General features: G+C 39.4%; 2 protein-coding genes across 2 annotated transcripts; one reads left to right on the forward strand and one right to left on the reverse strand.

Moving 5' to 3' along the window:
* Window positions 1-787: 787 nt before the first annotated feature.
* LOC139637862 (zinc-binding protein A33-like) lies at window positions 788-8145 on the reverse strand. Its single transcript, XM_071506789.1, has 6 exons — window positions 7546-8145; window positions 6701-6796; window positions 4191-4424; window positions 3966-3988; window positions 3387-3502; window positions 788-2246 (listed from the first exon to the last, which is right to left on the reverse strand). The coding sequence occupies exons 1-6, from the start codon at window positions 8056-8058 to the stop codon at window positions 1681-1683; spliced, it is 1548 nt and encodes a 515-aa protein (XP_071362890.1). The 5' UTR covers window positions 8059-8145; the 3' UTR covers window positions 788-1680.
* A 3229-nt stretch (window positions 8146-11374) lies between these two features.
* Window positions 11375-13294, forward strand: LOC139637866 (endonuclease domain-containing 1 protein-like). The gene is made up of 2 exons (XM_071506795.1): window positions 11375-11794; window positions 12370-13294. Exons 1-2 carry the CDS (start codon window positions 11489-11491, stop codon window positions 12973-12975), a joined length of 912 nt encoding a protein of 303 aa, XP_071362896.1. The 5' UTR covers window positions 11375-11488; the 3' UTR covers window positions 12976-13294.
* The last annotated feature ends 7836 nt before the right edge of the window (window positions 13295-21130 follow it).

The raw sequence follows: 21130 nt of genomic DNA on the forward strand, positions 1-21130 counted from the left end.
TCCGACATCCTGGGACCTCTCTCTCTCTCTCTCTCTCTCTCTCTCGCCTCATTTCCAGACCTTTCTGATCTGGATTCTATGTCCTCCAGATTAGCCCCTAATTGTGTCTCTATCCTTTTTGTGTGAATGATGTGTTTTGTGCGGTTAGTCTGTCTTTTCAGGTCTCTATGGTGGAGACGGGGTCCGGAGAATTGGGTCCTACCTGTTTGTGGGCACCTGGAGGTTTCTTGATGTCCTCCTGGATCCATATTTGTTTATATACGTCTACCATCTCTTACCATATTGTAAACTGATCCCTTAGTTACTCTCCCTTTTTTTTTCCCATTAAAGGGGTTTTCCTTATCTGAACTGATGGTCTAAGGATAGAGGGTGTTGTATGTTGTAAACAGGTAAACATGTGATTTGTTAAAAAATTGATTGAGAAACCTGATAACTGTTGAAAATGATTTGAGATCAACATTTCTCTTAATGCTTTGAGTGGACTGCAGTTTCCAGAGGTCGGCCCCAGTATGCTTCATAAAGCTCAAAGTACCGCTGAGTGGCACAGAGATGCTGCAGCCAAAGTTAGTGTTGGGCGCCCTCTGGTGGAAGCAGATGCACCAACAACTTCAGTCAGAAACGTAATCACATTGTTAAACTCCATGCCAAACATGTGAACAACGTTTACTCTGATCTTCACTTGCATACTACAACAACACAGAGAGGGTTTGTGTACATCACATTTTAGAGGCGCACTGTTGGACAAATTTGATGGTGATGGGAGATGAGAAGTTTCCATTGTAAAGGCTTATAGAAGTCAAAATCACTTCTTTTAATCTGCTGTACACATTACATTGCAATAACAGGACAAGATTTATAAAAACAACAAAAATATATGATGTTGTTATATTGTTAGGTATCGTTTCAAAACACACAGTAAGATAATCAAACAAAAAATTAGTTCAATTTTAAAACCTTTCTGCTGAGACTCTACCAATAAGGTCTGTCATTATATTTCTAGTGAGCAATGTGATTTATCTGCCTTTTCTCATGATTGTAAAACCAAAACAAAATCTTAAAGGATAGGGCTAGTCTATATTTTTGTTATTGTCAACAAATCCCCTGAAAAGACCAAAACCTTTGATGTGTGAATATATCTCTCAGTACTTATTTGGCTGTCAGCCCCAAGAAGATTATACAAAACATGTAAATCTTAAAAAAAAAAAAAAACATTTTAAGTAAATCCCTCCACCAGCTGGACGCAGTAGTTTTTAGCTAATACACATTGATACACATTTGGTTCCTTAGTGAGTATTTATGGCAGCAGAAGGGTGTTAGTGGGATTAACTCACAACCAAACCACAGTGTGTGTGTTCATAAAAAAGGCACATCTCATCCAGAGCAACAGTGTAACTCAGTGTGTTGAATAGTTTTTGAACAACAATGAATGTCTATTGAGGAGAGGAAAAAGCTATATGAGGTTTCACTTACACAGAAAATACTTGTTCATGGGATAAATTAATTGTTGTTTTTGGTCTTTTCACAGGATTCATGGGATTTGTTGACAATAAGGAAGTGTGAACTTCCTTCAAAGTGTCATTTGTCCTGTCCTTGTAGCTTCATCTTCCTTTTTCCAGTCTTCATCATCATCATTATTGTGACTCTGCTGATGCGGAACTTCAGTCTGATAAAATAGAGCATCTATTCCCAGTGTGGTGTTACTATGGTGAGAGGCTCCCGGTTGTGTCCGTTGATAATCGGCCAGGGATTAAAGTACGGGAAAACAGGCTCTTTGAATTTTGCATCATAAAAGGTGAAGAGGTGGCTCATGTCTCCTGCATCGTAAAATGCCACTTCACCCCGACCATAGTCCAGAAAGACTCCCACCCTTCTGGGGGGTTTGGAGGGATACAACAAGCTCTCCTCGGAGTCGGTGCACGCTTCATACTCGCTGGTGCCGTTGCCGTTGTCCCTCAGCACGAGGGTCCAGAAACCGTCATCAGGGCAGAGGCTGATCTCCTCTTTCCTGTTGACAGAAGACGTGGCCACACCCAGACCCCACGCAGTCTTGGAGCCCACCTCCACCTCCCAGTAGTGTCTGCCAGAGGAGAAGGCTTCGGAGCCCAGGACAATGTTGTAGCGGGTGAAGCGCTCTGGGTTGTTGGGCAGGTTGGGCTGGATTTTGCCCACCTGGACGCTGGTGCGACACGGGGAAACCCACAAGCAGGGGTACGCTGTGTCCGGGTTGAGGGTCACCGCTGTGATAGCTGGGAGGCCAAAAGAGGAGTTAGAAATGGAGAAATACAACAGCAACAGACGTGTTTACACAGAATGACCCGAGAAAGACTCTTTGACAGTGACCTTCAACGAGACACTGAATGCTCAACTAGTGCAAGATGAGCTGGATAAGAGCATCAGCTACACGGATACAGATAAAATATAAATGACATACTGCGTCAAGACAGAGAACTGTGATGTAACTCCAGAGATCCGTTTAATCCGCTCCTTCTGACTAGTGTTACAGGTTCAACATGATGACATGTCATTGGCAAATGAGCTGAAACGCCCCAACTCTTTGCACAACTGACTTCAATCCAGCAACAGACCGGCTGCAGTTTAGAAAGCAGATACAGTCACACTTAAAACTCACATCCAGAAAGAGCAGGTTGATACTAGACTTAACATGTGGAGAACAAATATGTCTTCTGAAGATAAAGCCAACTTTTTTAAAGGATGATTGAACATGTTAAAGTCAGTTTATTAGTCTCCAGCCAAGCCCATGGCTAGCACTGAGGACACCGGGTTCATATCCTCTGTATTTTCTCTGGGAATGTACCAGACTTAGCAACATGGAGAGGACATATCTGGGGCAACAGTGGAGTAGGGATAGCTGTCTTAAAGAACAAGAAAGATGTTCTTATAATAAGAATGTTAATAAAATGTTGGCATTTAAGGAATTATACATTCTTTACAAAATTACTAATTTAACATAATTGGAACTTGTGTGTTGAGAAAGATTTCAAAAAGTACCATACCAGTTTAATGAATAAATTATTAAATCTAATAGTTAAAACATTTTTGGAGACTTAACTTTTGTGTCTAGTCAGGTTCTTCCTGGTGTAGGTTGTTTTTTTTTTTGCATTTCAAAAATCCTGGCTACATTTCTGACAGAAATCCCACGTTACAAACTTCAGCTGTGGCTTAAAAGTCTTGGATGTGATAGGATCCAGTGTTTTTGGTGCTTAACCGGCTCAAGGGACTAAAAGTCAGGATATATCAGCCCCTGCAGCATCAATTTTGACCATTCTGATTAAATCTATCTCTCAGAAGCTCCCAACCTTCATGGAAGACCAGACCTAAATTGCTCTGTAGGTGTGTTTGGATGGTGTGTGTTTTTGTTTATGTACCTGGCTGAAAAATGGAACTCATTTTCCTCCAGATCCTGTACTGCAGAGGTCCCAGAAACATTCCTGACTGCAGATCAACACCAACTTCTGGAGGGCGCTCAAACAAGCTCTCAGCCCTGAGAGAGAAAGGAAAAAAAGGAGAATAATTGACTCCTTATTTCTGTGAGACACACTAATGATCATCATTCCTTGTGGCTGGTTTTATGGATACAAATTAGAAGAAAACTCTGTATTTGCCCATATCCCCTTCACAATTGTCAAGTATACTCATGTTAAATAGTCATATTCTTTGTAGCTGCGCTGTCATGATCAGTTAAGACTTAATGCTTCCTTGGAACCATGTGTTGGCATGACAGTGTGTGACAAAGATGAGTCAATAAACCACAATCATGTCCACACATCCGGGTTAAATGAGATTTAACGTAATTACAAAACAAAACACTATTTCCTTGTGACTTTAAACGTTTGATTTAGACCGTCCAGTAGAGAAAAATGGGAAGATTAGACAGAAATGAATGACTGGCTCAGTAACAAATCACCTCCATTGAATTATCTTATTAAGATCACGATAATACTCACCCTCCGATAAAATCTTTGATTCCCTGAAAAAGAGCAAAGCACAACAAGCTTGTTATTACAAAATACGTCAGTCTCTGCAGATTACGTTTTTTAGAGTCTAACCGCGTTCTTTGGTATTTGGCCAGCTGTGTTTTTATGCAACTGACGCTACTTTTTTTTAAATCTAGGCTGAAAGAGCTGCGCTATACAACAGATGCATCATTCATTCTTCTCCTCCTCTCTGACCTTCAGCTGCTCTGGGTTTTCCTCTTCCCTCAGTTTGAGGCGAAGCTGGTCGGCCGTACTTTCCAGTTGGCTGATTTGCTCTGTCGCTTGAGTGAGCGCCTCCTCCAGCAGGCTGAGTTTCTCCTCTTTCTGCTTCTGCAGTTTCTCCTTGATGAGCTCCTCCTCCTGGAGGAGAAACTCCCTCAGACGGCCAAACTCTGCAGAGACCAGCTCCTCCAGATCTCCCGCTCGCTCCTGAAACATAGGGACCACTGCGGTCAGCAAGGACAACAGCCCCAAGGAGAGTTTTCCTGCTTTTTTTTTCCAATTCAAAGGCAAATTATCAATCATCAAAAAGTTTATTCAGTATATAAATTAATCGATGTTATCACATTGTGTCTTTTTCTGTTTTTTCTATGAAGCATCATTTTGGTGTAAATCTGAGTGAGTTTTCGGTCAGCTAAGAAAAAATAAATTAAAGAAGAATCAAAACCTTAATGATCCGTTTCCTTCACCTGAAAGCCTGGTGTTTGTTCCTTAAACTAGTACTAACCAGTACTTTTACCCAGATAGTGAAGATCTTATGATATAGATGTTAATTGATTTTGACCATAGGTTACACAGTAAACTAAACTTTCATCATCATTCAGTGGATGTGCTGGAAAAAAACCTCAGCTCTGTAGGACGTACGGGTGATTTATTGAGATGTTTTCAAATTTGGAAGATGGAATGATTAAAATTTTTTATTTTTTCATAATAAGTCACGCCCACTTTAATCAATCATGACCAAAGTTAATGTAGAGACCAAGCAATGACCTTAGATCATCTGAGCCAAATTTGTGTATGATTCTGTTCAGCCAATTCTGAGATACAAACGTTTTGACTTTGTAGCGCCCCCTAGGCACAGAATAGCCCAAGACTCCAGAACCGTGCTTGGAGCAGCGGTCTGCAGTAACATTAGCATTAGCCAATTTTGATTTCTGAGCATTTATGTAAAGTTAATATTAACAATACAACACAAAAGTTTATAATTTCAAAACGGATGACTAAAATTGAATTATTTCGATAAGTTTTTGTCAGCATTGTCTGTAGATTTTGATTTTGATTGATCCGATGAACAGCCTTAGACTAGTTCATTTTGGATTTACGTTCAATTTATTCAAAATAACTGCAGCATTTTTAGAGCAGAAGAGTATCTAAGCAAAGATACAGATAATTTCAGAGATAAAAATGGAAAAAGAATTTTTACTCTAGTTCATACCGTTTTCGAGAAAATTGCAAAAACTCCATTTGTCATTATTATAGCGCCACCTATCATACAATTATTATGATTTTTTGTGCCTGAGTAGTGATTGAAATTTGCAATCTCTGTGCCAATTTTCCATCTAGTTTACCATTTACCAGCAGCATTCACTGCTCGGACCCCTAAATAATTTTATATCAGTTTAAAGGAAAACTTCTGGGTGAATCACTCAGGGTGAACAATTTTTTACTGGTCCGTTTGGGAAAATCTTTCAAACATGTTGCACTGACAGTATCAAGCATTTTGCAGTGGATATTTGTTTTAAATTGATCATGTCCATGAATAAATAGTCCTCTGAGTCCTCTGGATGTGTCAGCTAAACATATCTGCATGCATATAACATTTCACACACACACACACAGAAAGAGAAATTAGCAGGAAAAGAAAAATTGACAAACTTCCTCTCAACCTTGCCAACCCCACATCCTGTCGTAATGACAGAAACAGAGAAGTGAAAATCTGTGAGTGTGCACATAAAGTGGGTCAAACAGAAAGACAGGAAAACATACACACTCACGCTCAGACAGGCAGACAGACAAGATAGAGAAAGACAGAGAACGTTTGTAGTAGGCAAGAGCTCAGAAATGTAGTTATCTGCTGCTGCAGAAACGCTGCACTCTACTCTCATATCTCAGCTTAACACACACACACACACACACACACACACACATAGGTGAATGCTGCGGTGGAATGGCCCAGCCTAAATTCTGACTGCTGTTATCTCTTTATGTGAGGGTGTGTAACATACAGTCTTTTGTATACATATATGTGCGTGTGTGTGTGTGTGTGTGTGTGTGTGTGTGTGTGTGTGCCCTGTTGGCCGCCTGTTTAAAAATGTGACTGTGAGAAAGACAAACATGACATGACCTGTATGAATGTTTATGAACCACCTATGACATTCCGGTACCAGACCTCTGCATTTGGAAAACATGGGAATCACCACGTTCGATGACCGACACTGAGTAACAGCCTGTTGTGTCACCACTGGTCGTAATTAGGATGAGTCAGCCGTCATTCTCGTCTGTCAGACAGGTACAGGTAGAGGAATGCAGGTGAATGTTGCCTAGCTACCAGAATTTCTGGTTCTTTTCAAAGGACAACACATACACACACGTATTTTTTTTTTTTTTTGCTAGGGTTATGTTGAGGATATTGTCTTTGTGTCTTTCACAATGCTTCACAAATAGCCTACACACAGCTACACAAACAAACACACATGTTTTGATACCTTAATGAGGAGGATCTTTTCATTCGTCTGTTTTTGGAAGAGTGCGGCCTCCTCTGTCTGCAGCTGGACCCTCTCCAGAGCCACAGACAGTTTATCCTGTTGGTAGGCAGCAGAAATAGAAAATCACATGCAAAACCTAGTTGAAAAGTAGGGTCGGTAAACTAGATTACACTTAAATGAAGAGTTAACTGGATTGGTGCCTGTTTCTGAACAACAACATCGTCCTAAATGGGAGTCATATGATGGCCACCCTTTCCCAACTGAACGCTCCCGGGCCCACGGATTCAAACTGAGTGGGAATTCAGCACCAGGAAAACACGTCCAAAGGCCCTGAGAGGCCTCTCGGAGCGAGTCTCCAAACAAACTGATGATGGTCAGCTGCGAGGTTAAAAGTGTAGGCGAGTTTTAAGAGCTCACACTGACCCGCTGAATTCCTGTAAAACACAAAGTACCCAAAGGCTGCTGGGGAAAACAAGGAGTTATTTGGAAAGCCGTTTGTTTATACCAGAGCAGAGCTGTGTTTTTTTTATATGAATTTATTTTTAACAAAGACTTTTAGGAATGTTTGCCTGACTTGAGGAGCATTATCTTCCATGAACAAGAGGAGTGTGTGATGGTGGAGCATGGCACTCCCTAAAACTGAACCAGGGTCTAAATTTGACCTATTAGCTCCAGGTATAATCACATTTAAAAGAGAAATGAATTATATAGTTGAAAACAAGGAAAAGATCTTGAGTTTGGTGATTCATACCACTAATGATTACCCACATTAGTCATCACCTGATCTAGAAAGTGGTGTAAATGGACAGGGAGCTGCCACAAAGAAACGTGTCTAAAATCACTACCTTGTAGTTTTCAAAAGCCTCGTTGATGGGGATGACGTTGTGCGTCTTGTGGTCCCGGGACATGCCGCAGACCAGACAGATGGGGAGCTGGTCGTCCTCACAGTACAGCTTCAGCTTCTCTTCATGCTCCTCGCACATATCCAGGCCCGGCCAGTGGCCGATGGATGTGGCCACGCTGCTCATGCTGGACCCGGGCTCCCGTTCCTCCGGCTCCTCCAGCGCGCCTTCCGGGTCCCATAAGACTATGCCCGCGGCTGTGTCCATGACCCGGGCTCTGCGCACACTGTCCACGACGTTGCACAGCAGCGAGTTGGGCCGCAGTCTGCGGGCGCACGACTTTCTACACTTTGGGCAACTCGACAGCTCGTCCGCCTTGGCTTCCCAGCACTGGATGATGCACACCTGGCAGAAGTGGTGTCCGCACTCGAGGATCACCGGATCACGGAACAGCTCCAAACACACCGGACAGGTCAGCTCCGACTGAAGCTCGTCAAGCGCGCTGGCCTCCGCCATTCTCGGCTGAGCACATAGTCCTGAAAAGGAAACCTCTGATGCCGACACTGTGTCGAGTGAGGGCTGCTCTTCCGTTCAGAGGCGGGCAGGGAGGGAGTGGTCTGGGTCTGACAGCGGAGCAGATGCGTTCACGGAAGAGACGGAGGGCGTGCAGCGACAGGCTCGGTGTGCGCCCGGGGCCAAGCAGCCTCCCGGAGAAAGAGAGAAACAAAAACCAAACAGCCGGTTATAATGTGACGTTAAACACAGACAGGCCTGCTTATAAATCACCCTTTATATTGTAGGTCTAACACTGCTCATATGGGCGATGTTTATATGCATATCAATTATATATTTATATGATTTATTCTTCCTCATTAATTTTAATACATGCTGCTTAGAGTATTGCCACCAATATGCTCCTGCCAATAAAGAATCTATCTATCTATCTATCTATCTATCTGTCTATCTATCTAACTATCTATCTATCTATCTATCTATCTATCTATCTATCTATCTATCTATCTATCTAACTATCTATCTATCTATCTATCTATCTATCTATCTATCTATCTATCTATCTATCTATCTATCTATCTATCTATAAAGTAAACCATAATAGGTAATCTAATAAATTAGGCTACAGTTGTTAACAGTCATTAATTAAAGGTGATAAACACCAAACTGAAGTTATAAATGTTAAGAAATCATCAAGGGAAGGTCAGAAGGTTAGTATCAAAAGTTTAGTAAGTCATCTGTATTCATAGTGTAAAAAGCTAGGCCTATTAAAAAGCTGGAGGGTTGGCTACTTTCAACCCAAGCAGTTCTCGTAAAAAAAAAATCACATACAACTGGTCTATGGAGCATCAGTAAGTGATTTATTAGCCATAAATAAAGCCATTAATAACAATTTATAAACCCTTTAAAAAGGAGGCTCCTGTGAAGTGGTGGGCTACTGAAATATGTTGTTTCCTTGTTTCCTTGTTATTTGCTGTTATGTACACTGAATGTAACTTACACATCAATGACAATGACAAACACCATAGACTTTTCTCCGCTGTACTTATTTTGCTTCAAAATGGTGCAGTCCAAATTTAGCCCCGTTGAAATACAGATGTTTCTCAAAGTGATGTTTTTAGTCATAGTCATCACAAATTAAAATGGGTTGTTTAGAGATTATAGTCATTACTATTCTATAGAAATGACTTAACTGTGAAATACACATATGTGATGCACAATCGTCTGATAACTCATTAATTTGAAGTTAGCGCCTATGCTTAGCCTGGACTGTTGCACCGTCATACTGCATTCAAGTTGGTATCAATATTAGTTACTTACATAAATACAGTATACTGTGTTTATTTAGTATATATACATGGCTCATTTATTGTGCTTCACAGTGAAACTGTAGTGTGCAGACTTAGATAAGACAGGTATAGACAGGTGTTCAATACACGTTTCAAAACACACCCTGCAGCCTCTGATTCAGTAACACAAAACAAGGAAGATGGGAAGGGAAACTTGCTGACACAGTGCACGTCACTAAAAGTAAGACTCAGCAGCTCTCCTCTATGTGGAAACTAAACTATGGTAATTCCTGGCCACCAGCAGGTTGCAACTCATCACCAGTGACTGTAAATGCAGCAGTAGTTCTCACAGCCCAACCGGTTTCACTGACCTGACCATGATTAGTTTCTCTGTCCTGGACAGTCATACCCCTGAGCACTCACTAGATGGCTATGATGTACAGTCTACCACCTACATCTCCAAGACAAACTTCAGGATTTGTACCCTTTGTACTCCTTTTATTCCTGATCAAGTCCTGGAATTTCTCCCCAGCCAACAAATCTAAACCCAAATGTTATGCCACCATTCACAATTTTACTATTTATGCTCAGGTATTACTTTTTCTATGAATTTATACAGCAAATGTGTTCAGAAAATGAGGTAACTGAGCGGAGCAAGGTTTTTAACTTCCCTTCAAGAGAAACTAAATGTTCACGAATCACAAACAAAGGTGTAAATATCTTTTTTTTAAGGTTTGGAAGGGGAGATGTTAAGAGGAGTCTTCCATTCAAGTGGATTTTATTCTGACGTGTCTGTTAAGCACAAGACAACTTTAATACTCAGTGACAAAAGTTTACTGTGTGAATTCTTACAAGGTGAGCCTGGTGCACACGTCCACAACAACAGCAGAGATGCAAAGAGTGCGTTCACTAAAAGGTGTGTTTATGAGCCAGTCTATTGAGGATAGTATCAATACTCAGAACAATTACTGGTATTATCAGTCAACTCGTCAATACTTAGGGACCTCATGGCCTTTATTTGTTATGTACATCACTCTGGTTTCCCCGCACGCGTATCTCCTCTCGACAATCTAACAATTCCTTTAAACAGCAACATACAACGACTGACACAGAGGATTTTCCTCCTACTAAAGCACATAACGAAATAAAGAAGCCACAGACCTTTTCGTAAAATGATTGCGAAATGATGGAAGTACTATGTGTAGTATATGGAGCTTTTATGTCTTTCAGGGAAAAAAAATCTGGTTCCCACAATGAGGGGAGATTTGGGTGAGAGAGGAAATGCAAGATCACACAGAAACCAAGAAGAGACAGAATAAAACCTGTTGAGAGGAGCATGTCAGTGTGATATCTGCGAAGGTTGCAATCTGAGGCTGCGTTAAACAATTCCTGGAGGCAGTTTAGGACAGCACTGTATAAATGCAGGACTACTGTTTGCATCTCAAGCGTCATACAAATCTCACAGCAATCCATACAGAGCTCTGTGTAAAGCAAGGTACTCAAAGTTTCTCCACACCTCTAAGTCTCCCATCTTTTTAGACAAAGTGTGAGAAAGCTGTGGGGCATCATCTCAGTGGGGTCTCTGGTTCATCCAGCCTTGAAAAAATCTGATCCTGGAGGAGACGTACAAAAGACAACAACTTCTGCAGACACCAGAAGTTGAACTGTCAACATTCAGCACAGGTGTTTTGTTCATTTTTTGCCTACATAATATCAGACTGTCTCATGTGTCAGCAGACCTACACGACTGTCACATGGCAAGGATGAGTAGTTTTACAACTACAAGATATCTACAGGTTTTTAGGTGCAGTTTCGTTTTCCTTACTTTTACACAATCTTCAAAAATTGAAGATATGAAAAAAGATAGTCTCTTCCTCAGCTGACTGGGGGTTTGCAGAGCCACTGTTTCCTAGAACATAGCCTGACTGCTGGTTAGCAGGGGAAGTCTGATGGGAAAAGGGGGGAGTGGGTTGAAACTGTCATCCGCAGTGTTCCTGGTGTCAGTGTATATAAGGGGAAACCTCAGTGACAGCTCACATACACCCGTACTCCAGACGCTGAATGGACACAAAGGAAATATAGGTCTTGTTTAACTTTGGAGCTTTGTCAGAGAGGAAGTCTGTGTTCACTCGCAGCTCTGCAGGATGTCTCAGAGACAGATGCTGAAATTCTCCACGGGAGCTCTGCTTCTTCTCCTGCCCTGGTTTGGTGGCCTGGTCCTCGGAGAGGTCAACGCAGACTTTTCCAACTGTCTTGATTTCTTCTATGATAAAACTCCACCACAGGGTATCAGTGCAGCAGGATACCAGCCAATATGCCAGCGCTACAAAAACCAGTACCACTTCGCCAGCCTGTATCACCGTCAGCATCGTGCTCCACTGTACTCTGCCTACATACTCAGCCCTGCAGACGGCAAACGGCCCAATACTAGTTGGATGTATGAACCACAGGTATGTAGAAAATCAGTGTATGATGTTTAAAATCAACCATTTCCTTCAAAGGCTAACTGCACTTTGAGCATTATTGTGTCAGATCTGTTGTTTTTAGATATGCTAAGGTTATATGTTGTGATTATACAGTACAGATTATCTGCAAACGCTAGTGTTCAGACAAGGGCAAAGCAAAGCAAAGGCTCTTTCGTGGCTAAGACAGAGCAACGCTTAGCTCAGTGAACTTTGAGTTTTATAAGACATTATTGTCAAAGTGCAGAGATAACTGTGTCTAAATAACTCCAGTCCTCACACAGAAATACACAGAAATTTAGGGCAATGAGAGAAAATGTACACTAAAAGTTTCTGTTAATTTCAGTGTCACTGTGGTCAGTGTGTAAATAAGGTAAATAGGATTTCCCCCATTAACTTCAAGCAGACAGATAGGAGCCAAACTGTAAATATAAAAATGCCGTCACACATATTATCTTCTCTCTTTTTTAGCTTCTAAACAGTGACATGACTTTCTCTCTCTCTCTCTCTCTCTCTCTCTCTCTCTCTCTCTGTCTCTCTCTCTCTCTCTCACTGTCTTTCAGTTGGCGTTTTCTCGTGCCGACCCAGAGATGAAACCTTTCACTACCACTGTGGACCAGAATGTGATTGAGAGCCAGGCGGAGCTTAAGGACTACAGGAACTCCAGCTTCACCAAAGGCCATCTTAATCCCAGCCTGCACCAGAAGACAAAAGAAGACCGTGAGGCCACCTTCACCCTGACTAACATCGTCCCTCAGCAGGCCGGCTCCAACTCTGGCCCCTGGAGCCGTCTGGAGAATGAGGTTTTGAGAAAATTCAATGCCTTCTGTGAGGGGCCGATGTATGTGATCACTGGGGCCATGCCTTATGAGTCTGAAGCGCGCTGGATGAATAACAGGGTGTCTATTCCTGAGTACATGTGGTCTGCCTACTGCTGCCCATCCTACAAGTCTGACCTTCCTAAGTCTGTGTGGCCATTTTTCCCCACATATGCTGCAGTGGGAAGAAATGACCGCAACAGTGGAGAGGAGATTGTGCCAGTTAATGTCAAGGCGAAGGCCTCAGTGAGGGGTTATGATGTGAGGCGGATGACCTTAGAGACTCTAGAGGGCATCCTGAGCCAAAGGCTGGACATGCCCATCAATCTGTTTCGTGGGCAGTGTCAGTAAGAAAGGGGAAATGCTTTAGTTGTTAAAATCAAATTAAGTCATTCCCACACACAGCACATCTCCTCAGTGTCCGGCCAGAATCAAGAAATTAAGAAGATTTAATTCCCTCCTTTCCTAACTGTCTCTGTAATTACTGAATGAGATGAGAGTTTGATTAACCAGAACATGATGATTATTTTTATTATTACATGATGCTTGAAATGAATTTCTCCAATGATTAGAATTTAGTAAAATAAAAATTTTTCCCCCTTGTCACTGTCATTTTTTAACATGTTCAGTAACTAACCTGATAATGAAATAAACATGCCATTGGTTTAAACATGAATGTATAGAAATGTTTATTCATACAACTTTATTCATACAAATGCCAACACATCCAAATAAAATGGCTGCATATTTCATATTTTGGACTGTACATACTCAGTCCAGCAGCAGGCAAACTGGACAATGCCATTTAGATGTTTTGGGATTAACTGTGTTATGTTGAGTGTAACTTTTTTTTTTATTATTTCTTGAAACCTTTGCAACAACTACCCTTCCATGCACAGACAGATTTAACCTGCTGGAGGGTCTCAAGGCCAAATGAATTAATGGATTATTCTTCCCCTCCAAACTTATCCCACCCTCTGTGCATTGTATATGTCTTTCTGTGGTGGAGCACTACCTGGCCCATGTGGACATCTCATTAAAGGACCAGTGTGTAGGATGTAGGGGGATGTATGAGCAGGAATATAGAATTCATAATTATGAGTTGTATTCATTTGTTTGTAATCTGCAACCTCACCACTAGATGCCACTAATCCTACACAATTTACCCCAACTTTATGCATTGTAAATACAGTTTCTATGTCACCATTGCACCCAATACAACAACATGATCTTGTTCAAACACATACAAAGGATGAACAACAACTGAAACAAACAAAAGCAAATGTTAAATAACTTGAACATCCATGCTGCAAAGAAAGTTAAAGAACACTTTTGTATGGCTCATTGATTTTGCTGCCCTTTCTTCAACAGTATTAAATTTAATTCAATTAAATTACTGTTAATTATACTTTTGAATATGGTGATTGTGATAGTTTCAAAACAACTGTATTTTTACTTGAAGAAAACAGACTTAAACTGCCTTTAACTTACAGCCATGCAAGATTAGCATTGGGAAAAAGGTACAGCAGAGCACTATGGCTGAGCTAGAGATACAGCACACCACTCTGAGGCTCACAGCAAATGAATTCATTTTTGTTTTTCTATCTAGGTGTTAGTCTACAATGTGAAGCCGATGTCCTTGGAGACACTGGAAACTATTGAGGCTGGCCTGGAAAGGTGATAAACTTTTGTTCTTGTTGAAATGGCTTCCAACCTGCACACAAATAATCAAAATACAGTATACTATGAAAATAACATGGGACATACTGCTGACAAATATAATATTAGATTAGGACTTAATATTCTTTCTGTTATTTATAAATCCCCACACTTTAAATAATTGATTAAAATGCTGTCTTGGTTTACAATAAACACTTCAGGTACATGGCTTAATCAGTCGCTATAAATAATATGAGTTGCATGAAGCTGTAGGTAGTAGTGTTTTTAGAAGCTACTAGCTTATACAAAAAGTGTCATGCCCTTTGATATCTGTGAATAAAAAATTGCTTTTTGAGATGAAACTTTTCAAAAATCTATATCCAGGGTTTGAATTATGGGAGGGTATTGAGGGGGTCTGACACCCCAATTAAGGCCTGAACCCCCACCCAAAGAGGCGAAACAACAGTTTGAAGTGACAGAAATGTTTATACATTTTACTTACATATGATTATAAATGTTACAATATGTTTCCCACTGAAGTGAAAGAATCTTGTACTACTATTTCATACACCCATAAAGTGTTTAATCTTGAGCTGAACGTCTCATTTGCCTGCCTCACTCTTATCAGTCACTAACGTCTCTGCTCCTGAGCATCGCACAAGCAAATTGAGACACTATAGGTAAAGGTAACCTCTCAATAGCTAACTATGTCAGTATGTCAATATATAGTTAATTATTTCAGTTTAGCTAATCTTTTACCTTTTTGATATAAACTTTTGTAATAGTCACCCCCTTTATTTTCAGGAGTTTTACCAAGTTGGGTAATTGAACCATATTAAAATCCATGTGCTCTGAAGGTTAAATATTTGTACTGTCAGTGGTGGAAAGTAATTAAGTACATTTACTCTAAGTACTGTATTTAAGTTCATTTTTGAGGTACTGGTACATTACTTGAGTATATCCATTTTGTGCCACTTTACACTTCCACTCCACTCGGTTCAGGGGGAAATATTGTACTTTCTGCTCCATTACATTTATTTATCAGCTTTAGTTTAACTAAGCAAGATGCTGTAAGGACTGTTACACTTTAGTTCACTGAGCCATGAGTCTGTGCTGTACTGGCTTCCCTTTACTATACTACACTATACTATACTATACCATACTATACTATACTATACTATACTATACTATACTATACTATACTATACTATACTATACTATACTTTGTACTTTAGTTCATACTATTCTAACAGTGATAAACTGTAGGAAAAGAAGTGATGTACTAGCAACTCTCCTGCCAGTAGTCTATTGGAAAATCAAGACAATACAGCAATGTACAGTAATTCAACACATGGTATTATTAAAATAACATAATGTAAAGTAGATCACAGTCAGAGAGCTGCAAAATTAACAGCATCCCTGCTGCCAGTGTTTTACTGTTAATGTACATGGTAATTATCTAGTAATGCAATTCACAGAATTGCAAAGTCAGTTTCTTCTTTAAAACTAGAAATAGTCTACACGCGCACACACACACACACACTTGTACTTTTTTTTATCTTTTAAATAAAAAAAAAAGTTTTTACCTAACCTAACCTTAACCTAAACCTAATTCTAACCATAACTCTAAAACCAAGTCTTAACCCTCAAAATGTGATTTGAAGGTGTCTCAGAAAGTGAGGACTGGCCAAAATGTCCGCATTTTCCCAAAATGTCCTTACTCTGTTAGTAAAATATGTTTTTGGTCCTTATTATGTAGCAAGTACAAGTACACACGCACACGCACACACACACACACACACATCTGCTCCTTTACCTTCAAGTCAACTGAACGTCTCATCCAGTCAGAGTGTAAAAAGGCAACTCTGAAACACTGAGGAGAAAAGTAGCATGTCCCAGTCACATTCATCCCCTAAACTCTGCCACATTCAGTTAAAAGCAGCTCTTTCTTCTTTCCAGTTCTGTCAGAGATTTGAAGGAGAGACTCTAAAACACTGGTGGTTTTTCAGTTGCTCCACATCATTAAAGCCTCTTCCACAGTTGGAGCACTGGAGTGTTGCCTTGTCACTGTTGTGTATGAGCTGGTGTCTCTTTAAGTATTCCACATCAATACGTCAATATATAGTTAATTATTTTGTTTTAGCTAATCTTTTACCTTTTTGATATAAACTTTTGTAATAGTCACCCCCTTTATTTTCAGGAGTTTTACCAAGTTGGGTAATTGAACCATATTAAAATCCATGTGCTCTGAAGGTTAAATATTTGTACTGTCAGTGGTGGAAAGTAATTAAGTACATTTACTCTAAGTACTGTATTTAAGTTCATTTTTGAGGTACTGGTACATTATTTGAGTATATCCATTTTGTGCCACTTTACACTTCCACTCCACTCGGTTCAGGGGGAAATATTGTACTTTCTACTCCATTACATTTATTTATCAGCTTTAGTTTAACTAAGCAAGATGCTGTAAGGACTGTTACACTTTAGTTCACTGAGCAATGAGTCTGTGCTGTACTGGCTTCCCTTTACTATACTAAACTATACTATACTATACTATACTATACTATACTTTGTACTTTAGTTCATACTATTCTAACAGTGATAAACTGTAGGAAAAGAAGTGATTTACTAGCAACTCTCCTGCCAGTAGTCTATTGGAAAATCAAGACAATACAGCAATGTACAGTAATTCAACACATTGTATTATTAAAATAACATAATGTAAAGTAGATCGCAGTCAGAGAGCTGCAAAATTAACAGCATCCCTGCTGCCAGTGTTTTACTGTTAATGTACATGGTAATTATCTAGTAATGCAATTCACAGAAATGCAAAGTCATTTTCTTCTTTAAAACTAGAAATAGTCTACACGCGCACACACACACACACACACACACACACACACTTGTACTTTTTTTTATCTTTTAAATTAAAAAAAAAGTTTTTACCTAACCTAACCTTAACCTAAACCTAATTCTAACCATAACTCTAAAACCAAGTCTTAACCCTCAAAATGTGATTTGAAGGTGTCTCAGAAAGTGAGGACTGGCCAAAATGTCCGCATTTTCCCAAAATGTCCTTACTCTGTTAGTAAAATATGTTTTTGGTCCTTATTATGTAGCAAGTACAAGTACACACGCACATGCACACACGCACACACACATCTGCTCCTTTACCTTCAAGTCAACTGTACGTCTCATCCAGTCAGAGTGTAAAAAGGCAACTCTGAAACACTGAGGAGAAAAGTAGCATGTCCCAGTCACATTCATCCCCTAAACTCTGCCACATTCAGTTAAAAGCAGCTCTTTCTTCTTTCCAGTTCTGTCAGAGATTTGAAGGAGAGACTCTAAAACACTGGTGGTTTTTCAGTTGCTCCACATCATTAAAGCCTCTTCCACAGTTGGAGCACTGGAGTGTTGCCTTGTCACTGTTGTGTATGAGCTGGTGTCTCTTTAAGTATTCCACATCAATACGTCAATATATAGTTAATTATTTTGTTTTAGCTAATCTTTTACCTTTTTGATATAAACTTTTGTAATAGTCACCCCCTTTATTTTCAGGAGTTTTACCAAGTTGGGTAATTGAACCATATTAAAATCCATGTGCTCTGAAGGTTAAATATTTGTACTGTCAGTGGTGGAAAGTAATTAAGTACATTTACTCTAAGTACTGTATTTAAGTTCATTTTTGAGGTACTGGTACATTATTTGAGTATATCCATTTTGTGCCACTTTACACTTCCACTCCACTCGGTTCAGGGGGAAATATTGTACTTTCTACTCCATTACATTTATTTATCAGCTTTAGTTTAACTAAGCAAGATGCTGTAAGGACTGTTACACTTTAGTTCACTGAGCAATGAGTCTGTGCTGTACTGGCTTCCCTTTACTATACTAAACTATACTATACTATACTATACTATACTATACTATACTATACTATACTTTGTACTTTAGTTCATACTATTCTAACAGTGATAAACTGTAGGAAAAGAAGTGATTTACTAGCAACTCTCCTGCCAGTAGTCTATTGGAAAATCAAGACAATACAGCAATGTACAGTAATTCAACACATTGTATTATTAAAATAACATAATGTAAAGTAGATCGCAGTCAGAGAGCTGCAAAATTAACAGCATCCCTGCTGCCAGTGTTTTACTGTTAATGTACATGGTAATTATCTAGTAATGCAATTCACAGAAATGCAAAGTCATTTTCTTCTTTAAAACTAGAAATAGTCTACACGCGCACACACACACACACACACACACACACACACTTGTACTTTTTTTTATCTTTTAAATTAAAAAAAAAGTTTTTACCTAACCTAACCTTAACCTAAACCTAATTCTAACCATAACTCTAAAACCAAGTCTTAACCCTCAAAATGTGATTTGAAGGTGTCTCAGAAAGTGAGGACCGGCCAAAATGTCCGCATTTTCCCAAAATGTCCTTACTCTGTTAGTAAAATATGTTTTTGGTCCTTATTATGTAGCAAGTACAAGTACACACGCACATGCACACACGCACACACACATCTGCTCCTTTACCTTCAAGTCAACTGTACGTCTCATCCAGTCAGAGTGTAAAAAGGCAACTCTGAAACACTGAGGAGAAAAGTAGCATGTCCCAGTCACATTCATCCCCTAAACTCTGCCACATTCAGTTAAAAGCAGCTCTTTCTTCTTTCCAGTTCTGTCAGAGATTTGAAGGAGAGACTCTAAAACACTGGTGGTTTTTCAGTTGCTCCACATCATTAAAGCCTCTTCCACAGTTGGAGCACTGGAGTGTTGCCTTGTCACTGTTGTGTATGAGCTGGTGTCTCTTTAAGTATTCCACATCAATACGTCAATATATAGTTAATTATTTTGTTTTAGCTAATCTTTTACCTTTTTGATATAAACTTTTGTAATAGTCACCCCCTTTATTTTCAGGAGTTTTACCAAGTTGGGTAATTGAACCATATTAAAATCCATGTGCTCTGAAGGTTAAATATTTGTACTGTCAGTGGTGGAAAGTAATTAAGTACATTTACTCTAAGTACTGTATTTAAGTTCATTTTTGAGGTACTGGTACATTACTTGAGTATATCCATTTTGTGCCACTTTACACTTCCACTCCACTCGGTTCAGGGGGAAATATTGTACTTTCTACTCCATTACATTTATTTATCAGCTTTAGTTTAACCAAGCAAGATGCTGTAAGGACTGTTACACTTTAGTTCACTGAGCCATGAGTCTGTGCTGTACTGGCTTCCCTTTACTATACTAAACTATACTATACTATACTATACTATACTTTGTACTTTAGTTCATACTATTCTAACAGTGATAAACTGTAGGAAAAGAAGTGATGTACTAGCAACTCTCCTGCCAGTAGTCTATTGGAAAATCAAGACAATACAGCAATGTACAGTAATTCAACACATGGTATTATTAAAATAACATAATGTAAAGTAGATCACAGTCAGAGAGCTGCAAAATTAACAGCATCCCTGCTGCCAGTGTTTTACTGTTAATGTACATGGTAATTATCTAGTAATGCAATTCACAGAATTGCAAAGTCATTTTCTTCTTTAAAACTAGAAATAGTCTACACGCGCACACACACACACACACACACACACACACACACACACACACACACACACACACACACACACTTGTACTTTTTTTTATCTTTTAAATAAAAAAAAAAGTTTTTACCTAACCTAACCTTAACCGAAACCTAATTCTAACCATAACTCTAAAACCAAGTCTTAACCCTCAAAATGTGATTTGAAGGTGTCTCAGAAAGTGAGGACCGGCCAGAATGTCCGCATTTTCCCAAAATGTCCTTACTCTGTTAGTAAAATATGTTTTTGGTCCTTATTATGTAGCAAGTACAAGTACACACGCACATGCACACACGCACACACACATCTGCTCCTTTACCTTCAAGTCAACTGTACGTCTCATCCAGTCAGAGTGTAAAAAGGCAACTCTGAAACACTGAGGAGAAAAGTAGCATGTCCCAGTCACATTCATCCCCTAAACTCTGCCACATTCAGTTAAAAGCAGCTCTTTCTTCTTTCCAGTTCTGTCAGAGATTTGAAGGAGAGACTCTAAAACACTGGTGGTTTTTCAGTTGCTCCACATCATTAAAGCCTCTTCCACAGTTGGAGCACTGGAGTGTTGCCTTGTCACTGTTGTGTATGAGCTGGTGTCTCTTTAAGTATTCCACATCAATACGTCAATATATAGTTAATTATTTTGTTTTAGCTAATCTTTTACCTTTTTGATATAAACTTTTGTAATAGTCACCCCCTTTATTTTCAGGAGTTTTACCAAGTTGGGTAATTGAACCATATTAAAATCCATGTGCTCTGAAGGTTAAATATTTGTACTGTCAGTGGTGGAAAGTAATTAAGTACATTTACTCTAAGTACTGTATTTAAGTTCATTTTTGAGGTACTGGTACATTATTTGAGTATATCCATTTTGTGCCACTTTACACTTCCACTCCACTCGGTTCAGGGGGAAATATTGTACTTTCTACTCCATTACATTTATTTATCAGCTTTAGTTTAACTAAGCAAGATGCTGTAAGGACTGTTACACTTTAGTTCACTGAGCAATGAGTCTGTGCTGTACTGGCTTCCCTTTACTATACTAAACTATACTATACTATACTATACTATACTATACTATACTATACTATACTTTGTACTTTAGTTCATACTATTCTAACAGTGATAAACTGTAGGAAAAGAAGTGATTTACTAGCAACTCTCCTGCCAGTAGTCTATTGGAAAATCAAGACAATACAGCAATGTACAGTAATTCAACACATTGTATTATTAAAATAACAT

Source organism: Trachinotus anak, unplaced genomic scaffold (genome assembly GCF_046630095.1).
Source record: "Trachinotus anak isolate AG129_WGS33_773 ecotype Australia unplaced genomic scaffold, CSIRO_AGI_Tana_v1 ptg000021l, whole genome shotgun sequence".
In the NCBI taxonomy this organism is placed as follows: Eukaryota; Metazoa; Chordata; class Actinopteri; order Carangiformes; family Carangidae; genus Trachinotus; species Trachinotus anak.